Source organism: Eleutherodactylus coqui, unplaced genomic scaffold (genome assembly GCF_035609145.1).
Source record: "Eleutherodactylus coqui strain aEleCoq1 unplaced genomic scaffold, aEleCoq1.hap1 HAP1_SCAFFOLD_33, whole genome shotgun sequence".
In the NCBI taxonomy this organism is placed as follows: domain Eukaryota; kingdom Metazoa; phylum Chordata; class Amphibia; order Anura; family Eleutherodactylidae; genus Eleutherodactylus; species Eleutherodactylus coqui.
This window is the reverse complement of record NW_027102239.1, coordinates 90,238-111,160: the sequence shown is the minus strand read 5'-3', so window position 1 is coordinate 111,160 and position 20,923 is coordinate 90,238. Positions and strand designations below refer to the sequence as shown.

General features: G+C 45.2%; 1 protein-coding gene across 1 annotated transcript; it reads right to left on the bottom strand.

Moving 5' to 3' along the window:
* Window positions 1-15,134: 15,134 nt before the first annotated feature.
* Window positions 15,135-19,550, bottom strand: LOC136600988 (large ribosomal subunit protein eL22-like). The gene is made up of 6 exons (XM_066588830.1): window positions 19,530-19,550; window positions 17,968-18,010; window positions 16,983-17,041; window positions 16,854-16,873; window positions 16,045-16,068; window positions 15,135-15,825 (listed from the first exon to the last, which is right to left on the bottom strand). The coding sequence occupies exons 1-6, from the start codon at window positions 19,548-19,550 to the stop codon at window positions 15,183-15,185; spliced, it is 810 nt and encodes a 269-aa protein (XP_066444927.1). The 3' UTR covers window positions 15,135-15,182.
* Between the last annotated feature and the right edge of the window lie 1,373 nt (window positions 19,551-20,923).

Genomic DNA, 20,923 nt, shown 5'->3' with positions numbered 1-20,923 from the left:
GGAATCTAGCCCAACCAAGGTGTGGTCTTCAAGCATTCACTGACATAAATATAATATAGTAAGATGTTTATAAGAATCATAAAAAAATAATAGCTCAGCAAAATTAGAAATGGGGCCAAATACTTGGTTTATGACACCACTGCAAACAGAGGTGAAGGTAGGTGGTAGAGATGAGCGAGCACCAAAATGCTCGGGTGCTCGTTACTCGGGACTAAATTATCGCGATGCTCGAGGGTTCGTTTCGAATAACGAACCCCATTGAAGTCAATGGGCGACCCGAGCATTTTTGTATGGGACCTATACTCCGCTAAGGTTTCCATTTGTGAAAATCTGGGCAATTCAAGAAAGTGATGGGAACGACACAGCAACGGATAGGGCAGGCGAGGGGCTACATCTTGGGCTGCATCTCAAGTTCCCAGGTCCCACTATTAAGCCACAATAGCGGCAAGAGTGCCCCCCCCCTCCCAACAACTTTTACTTCTGAAAAGCCCTCATTAGCAATGCATACCTTAGCTAAGCACCACACTACCTCCAACAAAGCACAATCACTGCCTGCATGACACTCCGCTGCCACTTCTCCTGGGTTACATGCTGCCCAACCCCCCCCCCCCCCCCGCATGACGCAGTGTCCACAGCGCACACCAAAATGTCCCTGCGCAGCCTTCAGCTGCACTCATGCCACACCACCCTCATGTCTATTTATAAGTGCGTCTGCCATGAGGAGGAACCGCAGGCACACACTGCAGAGGGTTAGCACGGCTAGGCAGCGACCCTCTTTAAAAGGGGCGGGGCGATAGCCCACAATGCTGTACAGAAGCAATGAGAAATATAATCCTGTGCCACTGCCATCAGGAGCTGCACACGTGGGCATAGCAATGGGGAACCTATGTGCCACACACTATTCATTCTGTCAAGATGTCTGCATGCCCCAATCAGACAGCGTTTTTTTATAAATAGTCACAGGCAGGTACAACTCCGCAATGGGAATTCCGTGTGCACTCACAGCATGGGTGGCTCCCTGGAACCCACCGGCTGTACATAAATGTATCCCATTGCAGTGCCCATCACAGCTGAGCTAACGTCTGATTAAATGCAGGTGGGCTTCGGCCCACACTGCATGCCCCAGTCAGACTGGGGTTCTTTAGAAGTGGACACATGCAGTTACAACTCCCTGTGGACCCACAGCATGGGTGGGTGCCAGGAAGCCACTGGTGGTACATAAATATATCCCACTGCATTGCCCATCACAGCTGAGGTAATGTCATGTTTAATGCAGGTGGGCTTCGGCCCACACTGCATGCCCCAGTCAGACTGGGGTTCTTTAGAAGTAGACACATGCAGTTACAACTCCCTGTGGACCCACAGCATGGGTGGCTCCCTGGAACCCACCAGCGGTACATAAATATATCCCATTGCAGTGCCCAGCACAGCTGATGTAACGTCAGCTTTAATGCACGTGGGCAAAAAATTAATTGGATTTCACTGTAGGCGAGGGCCCCAAAAAATTGGTGCACCAACAGTACTAATGTACGTCAGAAAAATTGCCCATGCCCAACCAAGAGGGCAGGTGAAACCCATTAATCGCTTTGGTTAATGTGGCTTAATTTGTAACTAGGCCTGGAGGCAGCCCAGTTAAAATAAAAATTGGTTCAGGTGAAAGTTTCAACGCTTTAATGAGCATTGAAACGTATAAAAATTGTTTACAAAAATTATATGACTGAGCCTTGTGGGCCTAAGAAAAATTGCCCATTCGGCGTGATTACGTGAGGTTTCAGGAGGAGGAGTAGGAGGATGAATATTATACACAGATTGATGAAGCTAAAAGGTCCACGTTTTTGATGGTGATAGAGAACAATGCTTCCATCCGCGGGTGCAGCCTACGTATTGTTTAGGTATCGCTGCTGTCCGCTGGTGGAGAAGAGAAGTCTGGGGAAATCCAGGATTTGTTCATCTTGATGAGTGTAAGCCTGTCGGCACTGTCGGTTAACAGGCGGGTTCGCTTATCTGTGATGATTCCCCCAGCCGCACTAAACACCCTCTCTGACAAGACACTAGCCGCAGGACAAGCAAGCACCTCCAGGGCATACAGCGCGAGTTCAGGCCACGTGTCCAGCTTCGACACCCAGTAGTTGTACGGAGCAGAGGCATCACGGAGGATGGTTGTGTGATCGGCTTACCAGGCCCACTCTTCTGTAAGGAATTGATGAGGCTGACTCCCACTGCGCCGCCCATGTTGGAGTTGGTATTCCACTATAGCTCTACGCTGCTCATAGAGCCTGGCCAACATGTGGAGCGTAGAGTTCCACCGTGTGGGCACGTCGCACAGCAGTCGGTGCACTGGCAGATGAAACCGATGTTGCAGGGTGCGCAGGGTGGCAGCGTCCGTGTGGGACTTGCGGAAATGTGCGCAGAGCCGGCGCACATTTCCGAGCAGGTCTGACAAGCGTGGGTAGCTTTTCAGAAAGCGCTGAACCACCAAATTAAAGACGTCGGCCAGGCATGGCACGTGCGTGAGGCTGCTGAGCTGCAGAGCCGCCACCAGGTTACGGCCGTTGTCACACAGAACCATGCCCGGTTGGAGGCTCAGCAGCGCAAGCTAGCGGTCGGTCTGCTCTGTCAGACCCTGCAGCAGTTCGTGGGCCGTGTGCCTCTTCTCTCCTAAGCTGAGTAGTTTCAGCACGGCCTGCTGACGCTTGCCCACCGCTGTGCTGCCACGACGCGCGACACCGACTGCTGGCGACATGCTGCTGCTGACACATCTTGATTGCGAGACAGAGGTTGCGTAGGAGGAGGAGGAGGAGGAGGAGGGTGGTTGAGCGGAGGAAGCATACACCGCCACAGATACCGCCACCGAGCTGGGGCCCGCAATTCTGGGGGTGGGTAGGACGTGAGCGGTCCCAGGCTCTGACTCTGTCCCAGCCTCCACTAAATTCACCCAATGTGCTGTCAGGGAGATATAGTGGCCCTGCCCGCCTGTGCTTGTCCACGTGTCCATTGTTAAGTGGACCTTGGCAGTAACCGCGTTGGTGAGGGCGCGTACAATGTTGCGGGAGACGTGGTCGTGCAGGGCTGGGACGGCACATCGGGAAAAGTAGTGGCGACTGGGAACTGAGTAGCGCGGGGCCGCCGCCGCCATCATACCTTTGAAAGCCTCAGTTTCCACAACCCTATACAGCAGCATCTCCAGGCTGATCAATTTGGCTATGTACACGTTTAACGCTTGAGCGTGCGGGTGCGTGGCGGCGTGCTTGCGCTTGCGCTCCAACACTTGCACTAGCGACGGCTGGACGGTGCGCTGAGAGACATTGGTGGATGGGGCCGAGCACAGCGGAGGTGAGGGTGTGGGTGCAGGCCAGGAGACGGTAGTGCCTGTGTCCTCAGAGCGGGATTGGATCTCAGTGGCAGGTTGGGGCATAGGAGGAGAGGCAGTGGTGCAAACCGAAGGCGGTGAATGGCCTTCGTCCCACCTTGTGGGGTGCTTGGCCATCATATGTCTGCGCATGCTGGTGGTGGTGAGGCTGGTGGTGGTGGCTCCCCGGCTGATCTTGGCGCGACAAAGGTTGCACACCACTGTTCGTCGGTCGTCTGCACTCTCAGTGAAAAACTGCCAGACCTTTGAGCACCTCGGCCTCTGCAGGGTGGCATGGCGCGAGGGGGCGCTTTGGGAAACAGTTGGTGGATTATTCGGTCTGGCCCTGCCTCTACCCCTGGCCACCGCACTGCCTCTTCCAACCTGCCCTGCTGCTGCACTTGCCTCCCCCTCTGAAGACCTGTCCTCAGTAGGCGTAGCAAACCAGGTGGGGTCAGTCACCTCATCGTTCTGCTGCTCTTCCTCCGAATCCTCTGTGCGCTCCTCCCTCGGACTTACTCCATTTACTACTACCTGAGTGATAGACAACTGTGTCTCATCGTCATCGTCCTCCTCACCCACTGAAAGCTCTTGAGACAGTTGCCGGAAGTCCCCAGCTTCATCACCCGGACCCCGGGAACTTTCCAAAGGTTGGGCATCGGTCACGACAAACTCCTCCGGTAGGAGAGGAACCATTGCTGGCCATTCTGGGCAGGGGCCTGAGAACAGTACCTGGGAGTCTGCCTGCTCCTCAGAATGTGTCATTGTAATGGAGTGAGGAGGCTGGGAGGAAGGAGGAGCAGCAGCCAGAGGATTCAGATTTGCAGCAGTGGACGGCGCAGAATTCTGGGTGGTCGATAGATTGCTGGATGCACTTTCTGCCATCCACGACAGGACCTGCTCACACTGCTCATTTTCTAATAAAGGTCTACCGCGTGGACCCATTAATTGTGAGATGAATGTGGGGACGCCAGAAACGTGCTCTCTCCTAATCCCGCAGCAGTTGGCTGCGATACACCTGGATCAGGAGCTCGGCCTGTGCCCACACCCTGACTTGGGCCTCCGCGTCCTCGCCCGCGTCCACGTCCTCTAGGCCTACCCCTACCCCTCAGCATGCTGTATTACCAGTAGTGCAGAAACAGAACGCTGTAATTAAATGCGCCGCTTATTGGCCTGTGGTTGGAGGCTGACTTCCCTTACGGAACGCACAGCAGAGCCAGGAAACAATTTTGCGCATGCCTGTAGTGAGACGTAGGTGCGTATGACTGAGCTAGTGGAATTCACAGCGCAGAAGCAGTCAAGTGGCCAAAGGCCAGTAGTAGGCCTTAAGTATTTTGCTTCTATTTTTTTTAAATGCTGAGCTGATACAGCAGACAGATACTATAGGCAGCATATAATATTATGTATACTGTTTCCCTCTGGCGGGATGACAGCGCTGATGTAACAGAGACAGCAGATCCAGGAAACAATTTTGTGCAAGCCTGCTGTAACGCTTAGCTGCGTATTAATTAGTACTACAACCCCCAGCAGATAGATACTATAGGCAGCGTATAATATTATGTATACTGTTTCCCTCTGGCTGGATGACAGCGCTGATGTAACAGAGACAGCAGATCCAGGAAACAATTTTGCGCAAGCCTGCTGTAACGCTTAGCTGCATATTAATTAGGACTACAACCCCCAGCAGATAGATACTGTAGGCAGCGTATAATATTATGTATACTGTTTCCCTCTGGCGGGATGACAGCGCTGATGTAACAGAGACAGCAGATCCAGGAAACAATTTTGCGCAAGCCTGCTGTAACGCTTAGCTGCGTATTAATTAGGACTACAAACCCCAGCAGATAGATACTGTAGGCAGCGTATAATATTATGTATACTGTTTCCCTGTGGCGGGATGACGGCGATCAATTTTTTGGAAAAAGCCCACTGCGTATATAGCCTGAATATCTCTTTCCCTGCCTCACCAGTACTGGCCCTATACTCTGTACAATGACTGCAGACTGCGGATGCAATGCTCTGCACGGCCGATATACAAAAAAAAAAATTGTGCAACACTGCTAAAAGCAGCCTCAACAGTACTGCACACGGTCAGATGTGGCCCTAAGAAGGACCGTTGGGGTTCTTGAAGCCTAAAATAACTCCTAACGCTCTCCCTATAGCAGCTCCGGCACCAGCAGCACTGTCCCTGATCTCTGTCAGAATGCATCTGTGGCGAGCCGCGGGAGGGGCCGATTTATATACTCGGGTGACACCTGATCTCGCCAGTCACTCACTGCAGGGGGGTGGTATAGGGCTTGAACGTCGCAGGGGGAAGTTGTAATGCCTTCCCTGTCTTTCTATTGGCCAGATAAGCGCGCTAACGTCTCAGAGATGAAAGTAAAAGTAACTCGAACATCGCGTGGTACTCGCCTCTAGTAATGAGCATCTCAAACACGCTAATACTCGAACGAGTATCAAGCTCGGACGAGTACGTTCGCTCATCTCTAGTAGGTGGTTATAAAAGGTAGTAATGTATACTGTAAGACTAAATGTCCTTCAGCCAAGCGGCTAGAAATGGTTACAACAAACACAGAGGCCTGTAACAATGGTTCCACCTGTCTCTGGATGGCGGACACAGAAACAGTTGGAGCTGCTCGTATTTGTTGGTAGATCAGATGATTCTCTGTACTAGTGGTCTGTCAAGGGCGTCCTTACCCTGGTCACCTTGTGTGCATGCCCTTATGCATCCACTGGTCCCAACACCTCCTGACAGTGTGGTCAGAACAGCCCGAACTGTCAGGAGTTTAATACCACCATCCAGCTTCTCTCAAACTGTCAGGATTCGAAGCGGCAGCCCTTCATACTGAGCCAAATCCGCATTAGTGTTCCTGGTTGCGTGTTTTCCTGGTTCTGTGTTTACCTTGTCTAGTCCACCCCGTGTCTTGTACCTTCCCCGATTATTCCTCTATATAGACTTGGCCCTGTTCCCTCCATCCTTGCATGTTATTGTGCCCTGTGCCTCTAATCAAGCAACTCTCCCACATACCTGCTCCTCTACAACTGATCATCCATCTCATGTACCAGATCTTGGCTATACCTCTGTAGTTGCCCAGTATGCCTATTCTTGGCCCCTCTATAAATTCCATACATGTAATGTCTTCTGTAGATGCACTGTGCAGAAACTGTCCTGTCATTTGTTATGTGTACTGCACAGCTGCAGTGAATGAAGAGTTAATGTCTGCAAATGTATTAATTTAAGTCTTGTCATGTGATATGCTAAAGACCATAAGTATGAGTGTCTGAGAGTGGGAAGAGGTCTTCAGTTCTTCTTCAGAGATTGTTCATCAGTAGTTCTTCTTCAGAGTTTGGTCATCAGGAGTTCTTCTGAGTGGCGGCCACATGGGCGTACCTTCAACCCTCATGTGATGAAGAGAATGGAAGAGAAAGAAAGGTATCTTCAGGACATCAATGTGAAGAGCCAGTAGCAAGTGAGGACAGAGTGTGAGAGAAAGTGAGTACAAAGGCGAGCCCAGACTACAGTGCAGAGGTACTGTGTCCAGAGACTATCTGTGGAGAGTCTGCTCCTAAAACCTAAAAATCTCAGTAAATGTTTATTGGCCATCCCCATCCTAGGGGTGTCAGGAAGCGGCCGGATGGCACTTTGGCCGAGGTCGCGTGTAGCCCACCGGGAAGGAGACTGGTGAGTGCCACCGTGACCGTTTTACCCTCCCAGCTCCTCCGCGTGGGCCTCGTGTTCCGAGTAGACCCTCTGGGTCACCACACCTCCTGACTACATTATTGCTCCAACCCTTTGTACTGGACAGCCAACTCAAGTACTGGACCTCGGCTATACCTCATGACTACATTATTGCTTCAACCATTTGTTCTGCACTGCCATCTCATGTGCCAGACCCCAGCTACTCCTGGACCATGCTACCTTCCAGTAAGCGGCTACAGCATGAGACTTTAGTCCTGCACTAGACACGTGACACAAAATCTCTTCTCTACATCGTTGAGGGTATAGTGGTCAACAAGCTCTACACAAGCGGAAGAAGAGGACACTACACACAAGTAACCTCTGAGAGCCTTTTTATAGGCCAAGGGTGAAGCCTCTTTTAGGGACTCAGGGGCAAGACCGTTCATCTAATGATACCACAATTCTAATCATTTGCATATCTGCCTGAGATCCAACTGTATGCCAAGGTTTGTAGCACAATGACAACTACTTCTGAAGGCGGGATGGTTTTTGACAAAGAGTATAGATACACAATGCCTCAGACCACATTTCTCTGCCATCTTCTTATGCTTTTGCCGGATTCACACAAGCATACTTGCATGCACAATACACAGAAGATAGAACCCATTGATCTCAACAGGTTTGTTCACATCTGTGTATTTTGTATCTGGATATCAGTCGCGCAAAAAAATATATAGCATGTTTTATTTTTCTGTACATTTGCACAGGGAAAGAGAACATTTTGAAATCATGAAACAAATTGGCCTGTTCAAAGGCTGACAGCATCCTTGCTTGTTTGTTTTTTTTGCATGCACAAATGTACACAATTTGTGCATGCATAAAGCCCAGTAACAACACAGTTGTGTGGGCAAATTAACAATGTGCATTCCACAAAAACGCAGTGCAAATGAGTATGCAAATATGCATACACTCATGTGAATTCTGCCTTTGATATAAACCTATCAATATGATTAGCATTAATATTATTATCAGTTATTTGTTACCAACCTTTACAAGGTCTGTAATCGGAATGTCAGCATGCAACGTATACCATGTATACCTTCCACATATTTAGGTGATCACAGATGGATACTTATGCTTCATTGTGTGACAAATCAATGTTTCCATCCACATCTATACACTTTGAGGGCTCAGTCACACGGGCGCCGAAGACTGGTGCAATGCAGGTGTGGATGACTCTCCGCACCGGCCGGAAGAAAGAACACATGGCCAGCAATGGAGCCAGTCATGCAGAGCCTCCTCCGCACATGGTGTGGTCGTCCTATCGTGCAGAAACACGGGCGGATCAGCACCCGTGTGACTGAGCCCTAATGTTTTTAATTTAAATATTAGCACAAAAAACATCAGAAAATCAACATTTTTGAAATCCATATTACACCACATGATGGAATAATATGCAGACTGGGGTCCCTTAAAGGAGTTTTTCCACTACTTAAAATTGCTTCACAGCCACTATGTACTTCCTGGTTGCACGTGACCAGTACCTGTGACTGCTGCAGCAAATCACTGGCCACAACAGTGACCTTCTATAACCAGTGAATGGCTAAAATAGTGACAGATCCTGGTCAGCAGCAACCTTGAAGTACAGAGTGGCCGTGAAGCAATTTTAGGGAGGGGAGAAAACACTTTAATGGTCAATGAGGGAGCAAGATAAAAGTCAAGATTGTCAAATTATATAAAAAGCTGAAATGGTATTGCCATCACTTGCTCTAATTTATTCCTTTACTGCTCCAGGCAGTAATGAGTTTAAAGGGGTTGTCTTGCGGCAGCAAGTGGGTCTATACACTTCTGTATGGCCATATTAATGCACTTTGTAATATACATCGTGCATTAAATATGAGCCATACAGAAGTTATTCACTTACCTGCTCCGTTGCTAGCGTCCCCGTTGCCATGGTTCCGTCTAACTTCGGTGTCTTCTTGCTTTTTTAGACGCGCTTGCGCAGATGGATCTTCTCCCTTCGGCTGGTCTTGGAAGCATCGGCGTTTTGGCTCCGCCCCCTTTTCGCGTCATCGCGTAGCTCCGCCCCCGTCATGTGCCGATTCCAGCCAATCAGGAGGCTGGAACCGGCACACGTCATGGGGCGGAGCTACGCGATGATGCGTACAAGGGGGCGGAGCCAAAACGCTGATGCTTCCAAGACCAGCCGAAGGGAGAAGATGCATCTGCGCAAGCGCGTCTAAAAAAGCAAGAAGACACCGAAGTTAGACGGAACCATGGCAACGGGGACGCTAGCAACGGAGCAGGTAAGTGAATAACTTCTGTATGGCTCATATTTAATGCACAATGTACATTACAAAGTGCATTAATATGGCCATACAGAAGTGTATAGACCCACTTGCTGCCGCAAGACAACCCCTTTAAGGCTACATTCAGATGGCCATGTGCGATTTGTTCCTGAGATTCTTGGGCACAACTTGCATTGACCAGCACACGGACATGTGTCCATGTACTGTTCAATGTGTGGGACTGTAAGAGAGGTGAGCAGTATTCTGTAGTGCGCTACAGAGCTAAGTCCCATTCTATGCCACTGTTGGCCACTCTGAGGCATTCTGGATTCAGCTCTAAAGATTTAAGTTACAGACTACACTTTTAAAGTAGGTCACAAGTGGGAGCTTCAATATCACTAATAGATACATTGGGAAGTTTCCAGAAAAGTTCTGTTTGACTGTGTAACCCCATGTGACTCAGTGGAGCATGGGCCCGCAACGATCTAGGGACTGTGACATAGCAGAAGTTCAGCATGAGAGGAGCCTGATGCAGTTTGTGACTGTGGGATGCAGCACTGCTGTCGTACAGGGACAATTACCACTGAAGTAGCAGAAGCCAATCACCATTGCAGCAAGAGCTGCCAAATTTCATGTTTGTGCGGTAAAGATGTGTGTTATTAATTACATTACATAGGGTTTCACTTACTTTTGCACTTAAAATTGAATAATCAATTTAGGACCCCTTTACATTTTCTATTTACGACCTAAAGAATGGTTGTGCCAAATTAAAAGTTTGTACAACACTGGGAAGTTAGAGAATTAGATTATGTACATTACAAATGTTATTTAATTTTGCACTTAAGGATTGAATAATTAAGTTTGACCTCTTTACTTTTCCTTTTTATCTAAAGAATACTTTTGCCAAATTTCACGTTTGTACGACACCGGGAAGTTAGAGAATTAGTGGCAAGTCAGTCAGTGAGTGGGTGAGTCAGTTAGTGATGGCTTTCATCTTTATATATACAGAGTTCAGTGGTTCGTGCGCTAGTCTAAATAAACTTTGCACCCAGCTACAAGTAACAAATGTACTAGAAGGTACAAACCTCTTAATACGTTTCTCTCATTTGCCAGCATCTTCCTGTTCCAGATGAGAGAATAATAGGGTAGGTTTCTAGAATAATATACACCTACCCCCTATGCTAGTCCTCACCGACTGTTTAAAAAAGTGTCTGGACCAGGCGTTAATTTCGGAGAAGTTACAATTTCAGAGCATGCGTCAAAATTGCAACTTTTGTAAGCCAGAAAACTGGTACACAGAGCCTAATAGATACAGTATGCCCCAGTATTCACAGCCAGTCTGAGACAAATCAATGGGTGACAAAAAGGAATTATTGAGCACATTTTTTCAGCCATCTTCTCTTTCCTTTGCCACCTGCAGACGGCCGGGTCAGATCCGGCTGCGAGAATTCTTGCAGCGGGACCCGACCCGAGCCCCTGCAGAGAGCAGAGTAGCACTTACCCGCTCCTGCAGCTCTGGCTCTTTCATGTGCCTGCTGCCGGGGAGCTGGCGCATGCGCAGAGCGGAGCCAGCGGCTGGGAAGTGACGTTTCTGCGTGAGCCCCGCACAGAAATAGAGCATGCCGCGAATCTCTCGCGGCCGTTTGCTAACGCAATCCTATGGCAGCTTCCAGGGGCGGAAATTCAGCGGGAAATCCCGCCGCAGAATTTCCGCCCGTCTGCAGGCGGCCTTAGATATATACCTATCAATGTGATTATCATTATTGATTATCAGTTATTTGTTGCCCACCATTACAAGGTCTGTAACTGAAATGTCAGCATGCAAGATATACCATGTATATCTTCCAAATTTTTAGGAAGATCAAAGAGGGATACTTATGGTTCATTGTGTAACAGATCCATCCATATCTATAGACTCCAATGTTGTTTAATTTAAATATTAGCACAAATATCATGGTAATATAGAAATTTTTGAAATCCAAATTACACCTCATGATGGAATGATATACAAAGTGGAAAATTCATGGAGAATTATGGTAAACTTATAACTGAAAATCGATTTCCAAGGTCAAAATGAAGGACATTTAAAGGGGTTTTTCCATTACTTAAAATTGCTTCAAAGCCACTTTGTACTGTTGGTTGCTTCTGACCAGGACCTATGACTGCTGCAGCTAGTCCATGGTCACAACAGCGACCTTCTATAGACAGTGATTGGCTGCAATGGTCACAAGTCCTGGTCAGCAGCAACCAGGAAGGACAAAGTGACTGTGAAGCATCTTTAGGTAGTGGGAAAACCTCTTTAAAGGTTAATGAGGGAGCAAGATGAAAGTCAAAATAATCAACTTACATTAAAAACAAAATAGGTATTGCCATCATTTGCTCAAATTTCCTCCATGTGCATTAATGAGTTTAAGGCACATTCATATTGCTATGTACGAGCTGTTCCTGATATTCTTGGGCACAACTTGCATTGACCAGCACACAGACACCTGTCTATGTGCTGTTCAATGTGTGGGACTATAAGAGAGATGAGCAGTGCTCTGTACTGAGTTTCGAAGCTAAGCTACATTCCCTGCCACTGTAAGCCACCTTGAGACATTCTGGATAGAGCTCTAAAGATTTAAGTTAGAGACAGTATTTTTAAAGTAGAGCTTCAATATCACTAATAAATACATTGAGAAGCTTCCAAAAAAGTACTCTGATCGGCTTTGCAGCCCCATATGACTCAAAAGAATAAGGGCCTGCAACTATCTTGGGGCTGTGAAACAGCACAAGTTCAGTGTGAGAGGAGTCTGACGTAGCTTGTGACTGTGGGATGCAGCACTGGTTTCATACAGGGACAATGACCAGTGAAGTGGTGAAGGTCAATCAAGAGCAAGAGTATGGTGTAGGCCACAAAGTAGGTCACATGCTGGGGAGCGGCCTGGGGCAAAGCAGAGATTGAGCAGCTGGAGTTAAGGGAAAGGATTGCTGTGCTTCCTACCACAGAAGGTGAACTGCAGCAGAGAGAGCAAGCATGAGCCATATATATAGCCTGTTCTCTTGGCATCAGTGCTAACATCCTGGGTGTCATGATGCAAGGTGTTCCAAACAGTGATGCTGCAGCCTCTGATTGGTTGCAGCAGTCATGTGACTTCCGCTGTCAACATAGACCAACATAAGCCCCGGGACTCATTGCAGTATTACCCAGGGAGAAAAGAGAGATGAGTATGGTTGATTTTGTTATTTTAGAATATGGCCACTTGTTTGAATATTTTTTTCAGTTAGACAACTCCTTTAACTTTAACAAATTCCCCAAGTTTATGTAGAATAACAAGCCCTACTATGGAGGAGAAAATCTAAATTAATAGGTCATCCATGAAGAATCATAATAATTGAATTTCCGTCGAGTCTACTTTAACTGTACCGATAGTGGCATTTTGTGGCATTTTGTGAATGTGTGTTTGCTAAAAACTCCAAAACTAATATGTAAAAGTAAAATGAGAAGAGGGTACCCCTGTCTGCACCCATGAAGCCTGAACTGTGTAGCAGATTTCCGACCGATTCTTTTGCAGGGTCACCTCCAGAAACCTCCAATGGACTTGTCCAAGGACTTCTCAACATCTGTAATTAAAGGGGTTTTCACCCTGGTTTCTTGGCCAGGTACTAAGTCCACATGTTCCCTATGAAGGAAAATCAGAATGTAGGGATGCGGAATAAAGATCAAAATCTTGAAATACAATTTATTCACATTAAGGAGCACTCCAGTGAATTTTTAAATTCATTCATTATGTAGTTATATCCCCTATAGAGGTCAGCCAGTGTTATCCTGGTTAGTCATTTCTTTCTTTCTGAAACTCCTGCCCTCTTTTTCCTCAGACGGTCATGTGAGCTCAGTTCTGACAAGCTCAGATCTGCGTCGGAAATATGGATTCATTTTCTAGTCAAATTTACAGCCTGTGTGATGCTATTGCATGGATCTACCACATCAACTGTGTTGAGGTAGACACCGGCACTCCTGTCACAGTTACTGATGGTGATCACACAGCTTCAGTCACACAGTTATAATAGAGGAGATCCCAGCTTAACCTCCTGACACTTATGGACTGTAGCTCATTTAGGTGAAAATAGAAGGTAATGATAATTAAACTGTTCCCTCTACAGGTAGAATGATATAACCTCATCTAATGCTGGGCTGATTGCATCATGCGATAGATAGGAAACTTAAAGTAAAGTAAAAAATCTAACTCTCAAGATTGTGGCTGATAGAAGGCTGCACTGCATGGAAGTACCTGGAATACATAGAGGAGACCTCCAGAGTATGACAGTCAATGGGGTGAGGAGGGCAGGTTTGGAAAAATCTGTACCTTGCTTTTGAATAATGGTTATATAAGCTTCAAGTAACTGGAAAAAGGAAAAACCACAGGAGGCTATGTTAAATGCCCTAAAGAGAAGAGACGTAAGTAAGTTTCTACATTTCTTTAAGAATCTTGTAATAAATCCTTCAGGGCCTCAGCTTTTCCCATTCCTTAGTATTTGATGACAGTAGAAACTGCAGTTTCTTAAACATTCTGGTCAAGGTCTTATGCAAGGTCTCAAGAAAGAACTGGGAAGATGGCTTCATAGCATTTTGGGCTAAAGATTTGGAGTGTTCACCTTCTTGAGTGATATTATACAACTTGAGATGCAGTACTGTGCACAAGTTTAGGCAAGTATGAAAAAATGCTGCAAAGTAAGATTTTTTTTCAAAAATTGAAGGAGACGCATTGATCTAATTTTTTTTATGCTGTGGGACAACTCAAACATACAGCCAATATCCTTAAGAACTATCTGCAGTGTAAAGACAAATTCCTGGAAGTCATGATATGTCCCCACAGAGCCTTGAACTCAACATCATTCTGTCTGGCATTATATGAAGAAACAGAAGGATTTGAGCAAGCCTACATCCACAGGAGATCAGTGGTTAGTTCTCCAAGATAGTTGGAACAAACTCCCTGCCTTCAAAAACCTTTGTGAAAGTGTATCTAGAAGAATTGATGCTATTTTGTAGCCAAAGGACGGTGACACCAAATATTAATGTGATTTACATTTCTCTTTTGTTCATTAACTTTGTATTTTGCTAATTGACAAGAAAGCTATTAACACTTTTATTTTATAAAGCATTCTTAATTTGAAGCATTTTTTCCACACCTGCCTGAAATGTTTGCACAGTACTGTAATTAGAGGGAAAATCCATAAAACTCAAAATCCTCCAAAATGTCAGAGGCTGAATGCTCTAAACCACATGCATGGCTTGATAGGCAATTTGCAATGGCAGCCTTGGGGGCAACGGAGGGCCATTTAAATGCTACTGTCATAATTAATAGCAAGATTTAAAGGGTTAATAGCTGCAATCAGCGTGGTGCTGATTGGAGCAGCTGTAGGCAAGTGTCTGCTGTAGGAAACAGCCTCACCCGCATTGTATAGAGCGAGAACGACCCACAATCCCCCTCCTTACAAACCCCGAACTTCCACAATGAAAACTTTCATCCTGGAGCGTTTAGGGGTTAAGGTCTAAATTAGATATCTGGTTCTCCAGTTTGCTAGGCCATTTTTAACTTCTATCCACAAGAAATAAATTCCTCATCACTCACAGCACAGAACACTCATTTATTACGTATACATTATTAATTTAAATTCACACACTATGGCGCATATCCTATGAAGTTTTTAGCACACATATTCTGGCTGAACATTTTCTAAACGCATACAGTATATTAATTTCTTGCTAAATTACAAGAACTCTTCAATTTCTATTCAGTTACTTTTATAAATAAATGACAAGAGGAAAACTTCAGTTGCTGTAATCATGATAGAATTTTATTAATATACTTTGGAAATAGATTTTTCAGAAGATAAAGAGACAGCAGGTATCATCAGACACAAATAGATATTGGACTGTTGGATTGTTAATCACAGATCTATTGTTTTCCTTGACTAAAGTTGTGGGAAGAGGAGGAGGAGGAGGAAGAAGAAGAATTCTGTCCCTGCCCTTGTCCTTGATTCTGACTCTGTCCTCCTTGCTGGCTTCCAAAACTTTGCCCACTACCTTGGCTCTGTTGTCCCCTAGTCTGGCTTTGGCCACTGCTGCTACCTTGGCTCTGTTGTCCCTCAGTCTGGGTTTGACCACTGCTTCTGCCTTGGCTCTGCTGTCCCCCAGACTGGCTTTGCTGGCCACTGCTGCTACCTTGACCTTGCTGGCTACTGCTTTGACCATAACTCTGCTGGCTTCCACTGCTTTGCTGGCCACTGCTCTGACTCTGTCCTTGTTGGTATCCACCACCCTGTTGGCCACTGCTCTGACCCTGGCCTTGTTGCTGTCCACTGCCCTGCTGGGTGGTGCTCTGATTCTGTCCTTGTTGTCCGCTGGATTGCTGGCTGCTGCTGCTGCTTTGTCCCTGTTGATATCCACTGCCTTGTCCACTTCCCTGGCTTTGCTGACCACTGGTCTGGCTTTGGCTGCTTCCTTGGCTTCCTCCAGTTGATGTGTTCTATGGAAAGAAATAAACCATAATCTAGAGAACAGATGTTGTAAGCTCAAAGCCAAGTCTTCATCCAGAAGGCATTGCCTCTCTGTCAGGTACACAAATAATAATAAAGTATTGATACACCAAACAACTTAACATTTCTTAGTTAAATTAATAATACTTAGCTTCAGTTCATTATAATATTTTGCAACATGCAACACCAGTTTAACACGTTTTACTTACTGAGTTCTGTTGGCTGCCAGTTGGCTGTAAAGATAATGATATTAAGATTAAATTAAACACTATACATGGATATATTATGTAATAACTGTCATGACTAGACTTGCAACATCATAACTATACATAAGATCTGTATATTTAATGTATCTGTGCATCTGTATGTTCAGCATATGTTGAAAGTTCAGGATTAGAAAAAGGCTCTGGCCATATATTTAGATAGCTGTAGGCTATTCCTCCAGATCTCATATTCACACTCTGCACATATGTTCTTAATGGGGAAAAAGTTAACAAGCTACTACTAGACACCATTGGCCTCATCTTACTTCCCATGAGAACAAAGGATCAATCCTGTTTAAATCTGTAGACAATCTGATCCTTTTTCCTATATATATGCTGTTGGGGTGGCATTGGGACATCGCCATGCAGATTAGATGGACAACCAGAACTGCCAAAATTTTTGGTCTTGGCCAACAGTCTTCTAATGTCTATTGGTATCTTAAGGGGCTGCTGGTGGGGTGTGTACCTCAGGTACGAGTTACCAGAGAAGTGGTACTAAGGAACTGCACTGCTATGGCCAAGGTTACACATAAAGGTCTAGGGTAATGAATTTTTGGTAAAATAAAGTAAACCCTAGCTAAGATGCTACTGAAGGGTTTTTATTTAGTTCCAATGTTTCCACACAATGTTGCACACACGGTACATATGTAATTCCTTATCTGAATCATTTCAAGCACTTTGGTTTCTAGACAGCCAACTCATTAATGCATTAAATAAACCAGGCTTCTTTCCTAGTAATCAAATTTTAGTCTTACCTTCTTGGCGGGGTTTGGTGCTGAAAATGAATTAAAAAGAGGGTAAATATACTGATTGAAGTGACTATTTGCAGAAAATAATTAATCTGCTTTTCTTTAAAGTCAAATTATGAATCCGGGAACCTTTACCTCCGTCCATTTCTGTGGTTGGGGTTTATAGGCTCCTAAAAAGGATCTGTAGGGTAAAACTGTTGAGGAATGAATAAATGTTTAATAATTAGTACACATTTCATAAATATTAATATGATTCTCATTGTGTTTTGTGTAGTTATGTGGACATATAGTCTAGAGTAGATTTGAGATGTGAACATTTTTCCCCTATTTTCTACATGACTTCATTAATTTACCTGATTTAAAGGCGTTTAATAAATGTCTTTAATAGGATAACTGTCTGGTCACTGGGGCTCTGGCCATTGGTCCTGAGAACGGTGCATCGGAATGCCCCATGTGAATGGAGTGATGATGTACATGCTCGACTTCTACTCCATCCACTTCTATCCAACAGGCAGACATTGCTGCATTTGGCAATCTCTTCTAATCCCATAGAAGTGATGTTCTACTTTCTGTGCATTGGTGTTGCCTTGAAATGTATAGCCACTTATAATTATGGCTTGCTGGCTCATATAAAGTGGGTGTTTTGGCTGCTCCTTCTATTATTATATAATAAATGGTTAGCCAGTTATTTCTTCATCTGTCGCATTGTCTGAGTCAGACATTTGGTTGAATAGTCAATGTGATAAGTACTTGCAAGCTACTTGATTTTCATCTAAGATCCTACCAATACAATTGTGTAAGCTTACAAAACACTTGCAACATGAGGTAATATTTCCCTATGTTTCAAAATGTTAGAAATTTGATGAAATAATATATTGATTGAATCCATATGGATAAAAGACGATGAACAATGCAAGTGCCCTGTGATGCATAGTTACATACTAAGGTTAAACAGATACTAGCCCATCAACTTAACTTATTATCTTTTACAGTATCTCACCACGTTGATCCAGAAGAATTCAAAACAGAGAAACCTCACGAGCAATGCTTGCAAAAAGCAGTCACCAAGCTAAATATTCTATAAAGGCAGAGTTGTCCACTACTAGATGAAGTCACTTACCTTGGGCAAGTAGCAGTAGACTGATGCTTGACCATCCATCTTGCTGTATTTATACTGGAAGAATAGGTGGATCTAAATGCTATGGAAATCTAGCCCAACCAAGGTGTGGTCTTCAAGCATTCACTGACATAAATATAATATAGTAAGATGTTTATAAGACTCATAAAAAATAATAGCTCAGCAAAAATAGAAATGGGACCAAATACTTATATGCTAGTCTGAATGAAGACAACCCAGTTCTACTCCATAGTTGTCCAGTTTCGTTGTTCATGACACCACTGCAAACAGAGGTGAAGGTGGGTGGTTATAAAAGGCAGTAATGTACACTGTGAGACCAAATGTCCTTCAGCTAAGCAGCTACAAATGGTTTCGACAAACATAGAGGCCTGTAACAATGGTTCCAAATGGTTGACACAGAAACAGTTGGAGCTGCTTATATTTGTTGGAAGATCAGATGATTCTCTGTACTAGTGGTCTGTCAAGGGCTTTCTTACCCTGGTCACCTTGTGTGCATGCCCTCATGCACCCACTGGTCCCAACACCCCCTGACAGTGTGGTCAGAACAGCCCACATTGTCAGGAGGTTAATACCACCATCCAGCTTCTCTCAAACTATCAAGATTCGAAGCAGCAGCCCTTCATACTGAGCCAAATCCGCATTAGTGTTCCTGATTGCGTGTTTTCCTGGCTCTGTGTTTTCCTTGTCTAGTCTATCCCGTGTCTTGTACCTTCCCCGATTATTCTTCTATATAAACGTGGCCCTGTTTCCTCAATCCTTGCATGTTATTGTGCCCTGTGCCTCTAATCAAGCGACTCTCCCACATACCTGCTCCTCTTCAACTGATCATCAATCTCATGTACCAGATCTTGGCTATACCTCTGTAGTTGCCCAGAATGTCTATTCTTGGCCCCTCTATAAATTCCATACATGTAATGTCTTGTCCTGTCATTTGTTATGTGTATTGCACAGCTACAGTGGATGAAGAGTTAATGTCTGCAAATGTATCAATTTACGTCCTGTCATGTGGTATGCTAGAGACCATAAGTATGAGTGTCTGAGAGCGGGAAGAAGTCTTCAGTTCTTCTTCAGAGATTGTTCATCAGGAGTTCTTCTGAGTGGCGGACACATGGGGGTATCTTCAACCCTCATGTGGTGAAGAGAATGGAAGAGAAAGAAAGGTATCTTCAGGACATCAATGTGAAGAGCCAGTAGCGAATGAGGACAGAGTGTGAGAGAGAGAGTGAGTACAAAGGCGAGCCCAGACTACCGTGCAGAGGTACTGTGTCCAGAGAAAAATCTCAGAAAAAAACTAAAAATCTCAGTACATGTTTATTGGCCATCCCCATCCTAGGGGTGTCTGAAAGCGGCCGGGTGGTACTTTGGCCGAGGTCGCGTGTAGCCCACCAGGAAGGAGACTGGTGAGTGCCACCGTGACCCATGACAGTTTTATCCTCCCAGCTCCTCCGCGTGGGCCTCGTGTTTCGAGTAGAACCTCTGGGTCACCACACCTCCTGACTACGTTATTGCTCCAACCCTTTGTACTGCACCACCATCTCAAGTACCGGACCTCGGCTATACCTCATGACTACATTATTGCTTCAACCATTTGTACTGCACCGCCATCTCATGTGCCAGACCCCAGCTACTCCTGGACCACGCTACCTTCCAGTAAGTGGCTACAGTACGAGACTTCAGTCCCGCACTAGACTCGTGACACAAACTCTGCTAACTGGGCAAAATCTCTTCTCTAGGTCGTAGAAGCGTCTAGTGGTTAACAAACTCTACACAAGTGGAAGACGAGGACACTACACACAAGTAACCTCTGAGAGCCTTTTTATAGGCCAAGGATGAATCCTCTTTTAGGGCCTCAGGGGCAAGACCATTCATCTAATGATACCACAATTCTAATCATTTGCATATCTGCCTGAGATCCAACTGTACGCCAAGGTTTGTAGCACAATGACAACTGCTTCTGGAGGCGAGATTGTTTTTGACAAAGAGTATAGATACACAATGCCTCAGTATGTACAGCCAGTCTGACAAAAATCAATGGGTGACAAAAAGTAATCACTGACCACATTTCTCTGCCATCTTCTTACAGCATCCTTGTTTTTTTTTTGCGTGCACAAATGTACACAATTTGTGCATGCATAAAGCCCAGTAACAACACAGTTGTGTGGGCAAATTAACAATGTGCATTCCACAAAAACGCAGTGCAAATGAGTATGCAAATATGCATACACTCATGTGAATTCGGCCTTTGATATAAACCTATCAATATGATTAGCATTAATATTATCAGTTATTTGTTACCAACCTTTACAAGGTCTGTAATTGGAATGTCAGCATGCAACATATGCCATGTATACCTTCCAAATATTTAGGTGATCACAGACAGATACTTATGCTTCATTGTGTGACAAATCAATGTGTCCATCCACATCTGTACACTTTAATGTTTGTCATTTAAATATTAGCACAAAAACATCAGAAAACCAACATTTTTGAAATTCAGATTACACCACATGATGGACTAATATGCAAATTGGGGTCTGTAAAGTAGTTTTTCCACTACTTAAAATTGCTTCACAGCCACTATGTACTTCCTGGTTGCACGTGACCAGTACCTGTTACTGCTGCAGCAAATCACTGGCCACAGCAGTGACTTTGTATAACCAGTGAATGGTTTTAATAGTGACAGATCCTGGTCAGCAGCAACCTAGAAATACAGAGTGGCCGTGAAGCAATTTTAGGAAATGGAAAAAACACTTTAACGGTCAATGAGGGAGCAAGATAAAAGTCAAGATTGTCAAATTACATAAAAAGCTGAATTGGTCCCAGGCCTTTAAACTAAATTTCGCCCCTTTTGTCGAAAACCTCGAGAGGGACCTGGGTAAATGAAGGCCCCTGTTCCTCTCTTGGAGTGGTAAAGTCAATGTAATAAAAATGGATGCGA

What these genes read in the sequence shown, in the direction of transcription:
- LOC136600988 (XM_066588830.1), bottom strand. Translation starts at nt 19,550, where the DNA reads ATGAGGTATAGCCGAGGTCCG. An exon ending in AACCACAGAAATGGACGGAG is followed by an intron (nt 16,874 to 16,982) that starts GTAAAGGTTCCC and finishes ATTCATTTTCAG; the next exon opens with CACCAAACCCCGCCAAGAAG. An exon ending in CTGGCAGCCAACAGAACTCA is followed by an intron (nt 15,826 to 16,044) that starts GTAAGTAAAACG and finishes TTCTTTCCATAG; the next exon opens with AACACATCAACTGGAGGAAG.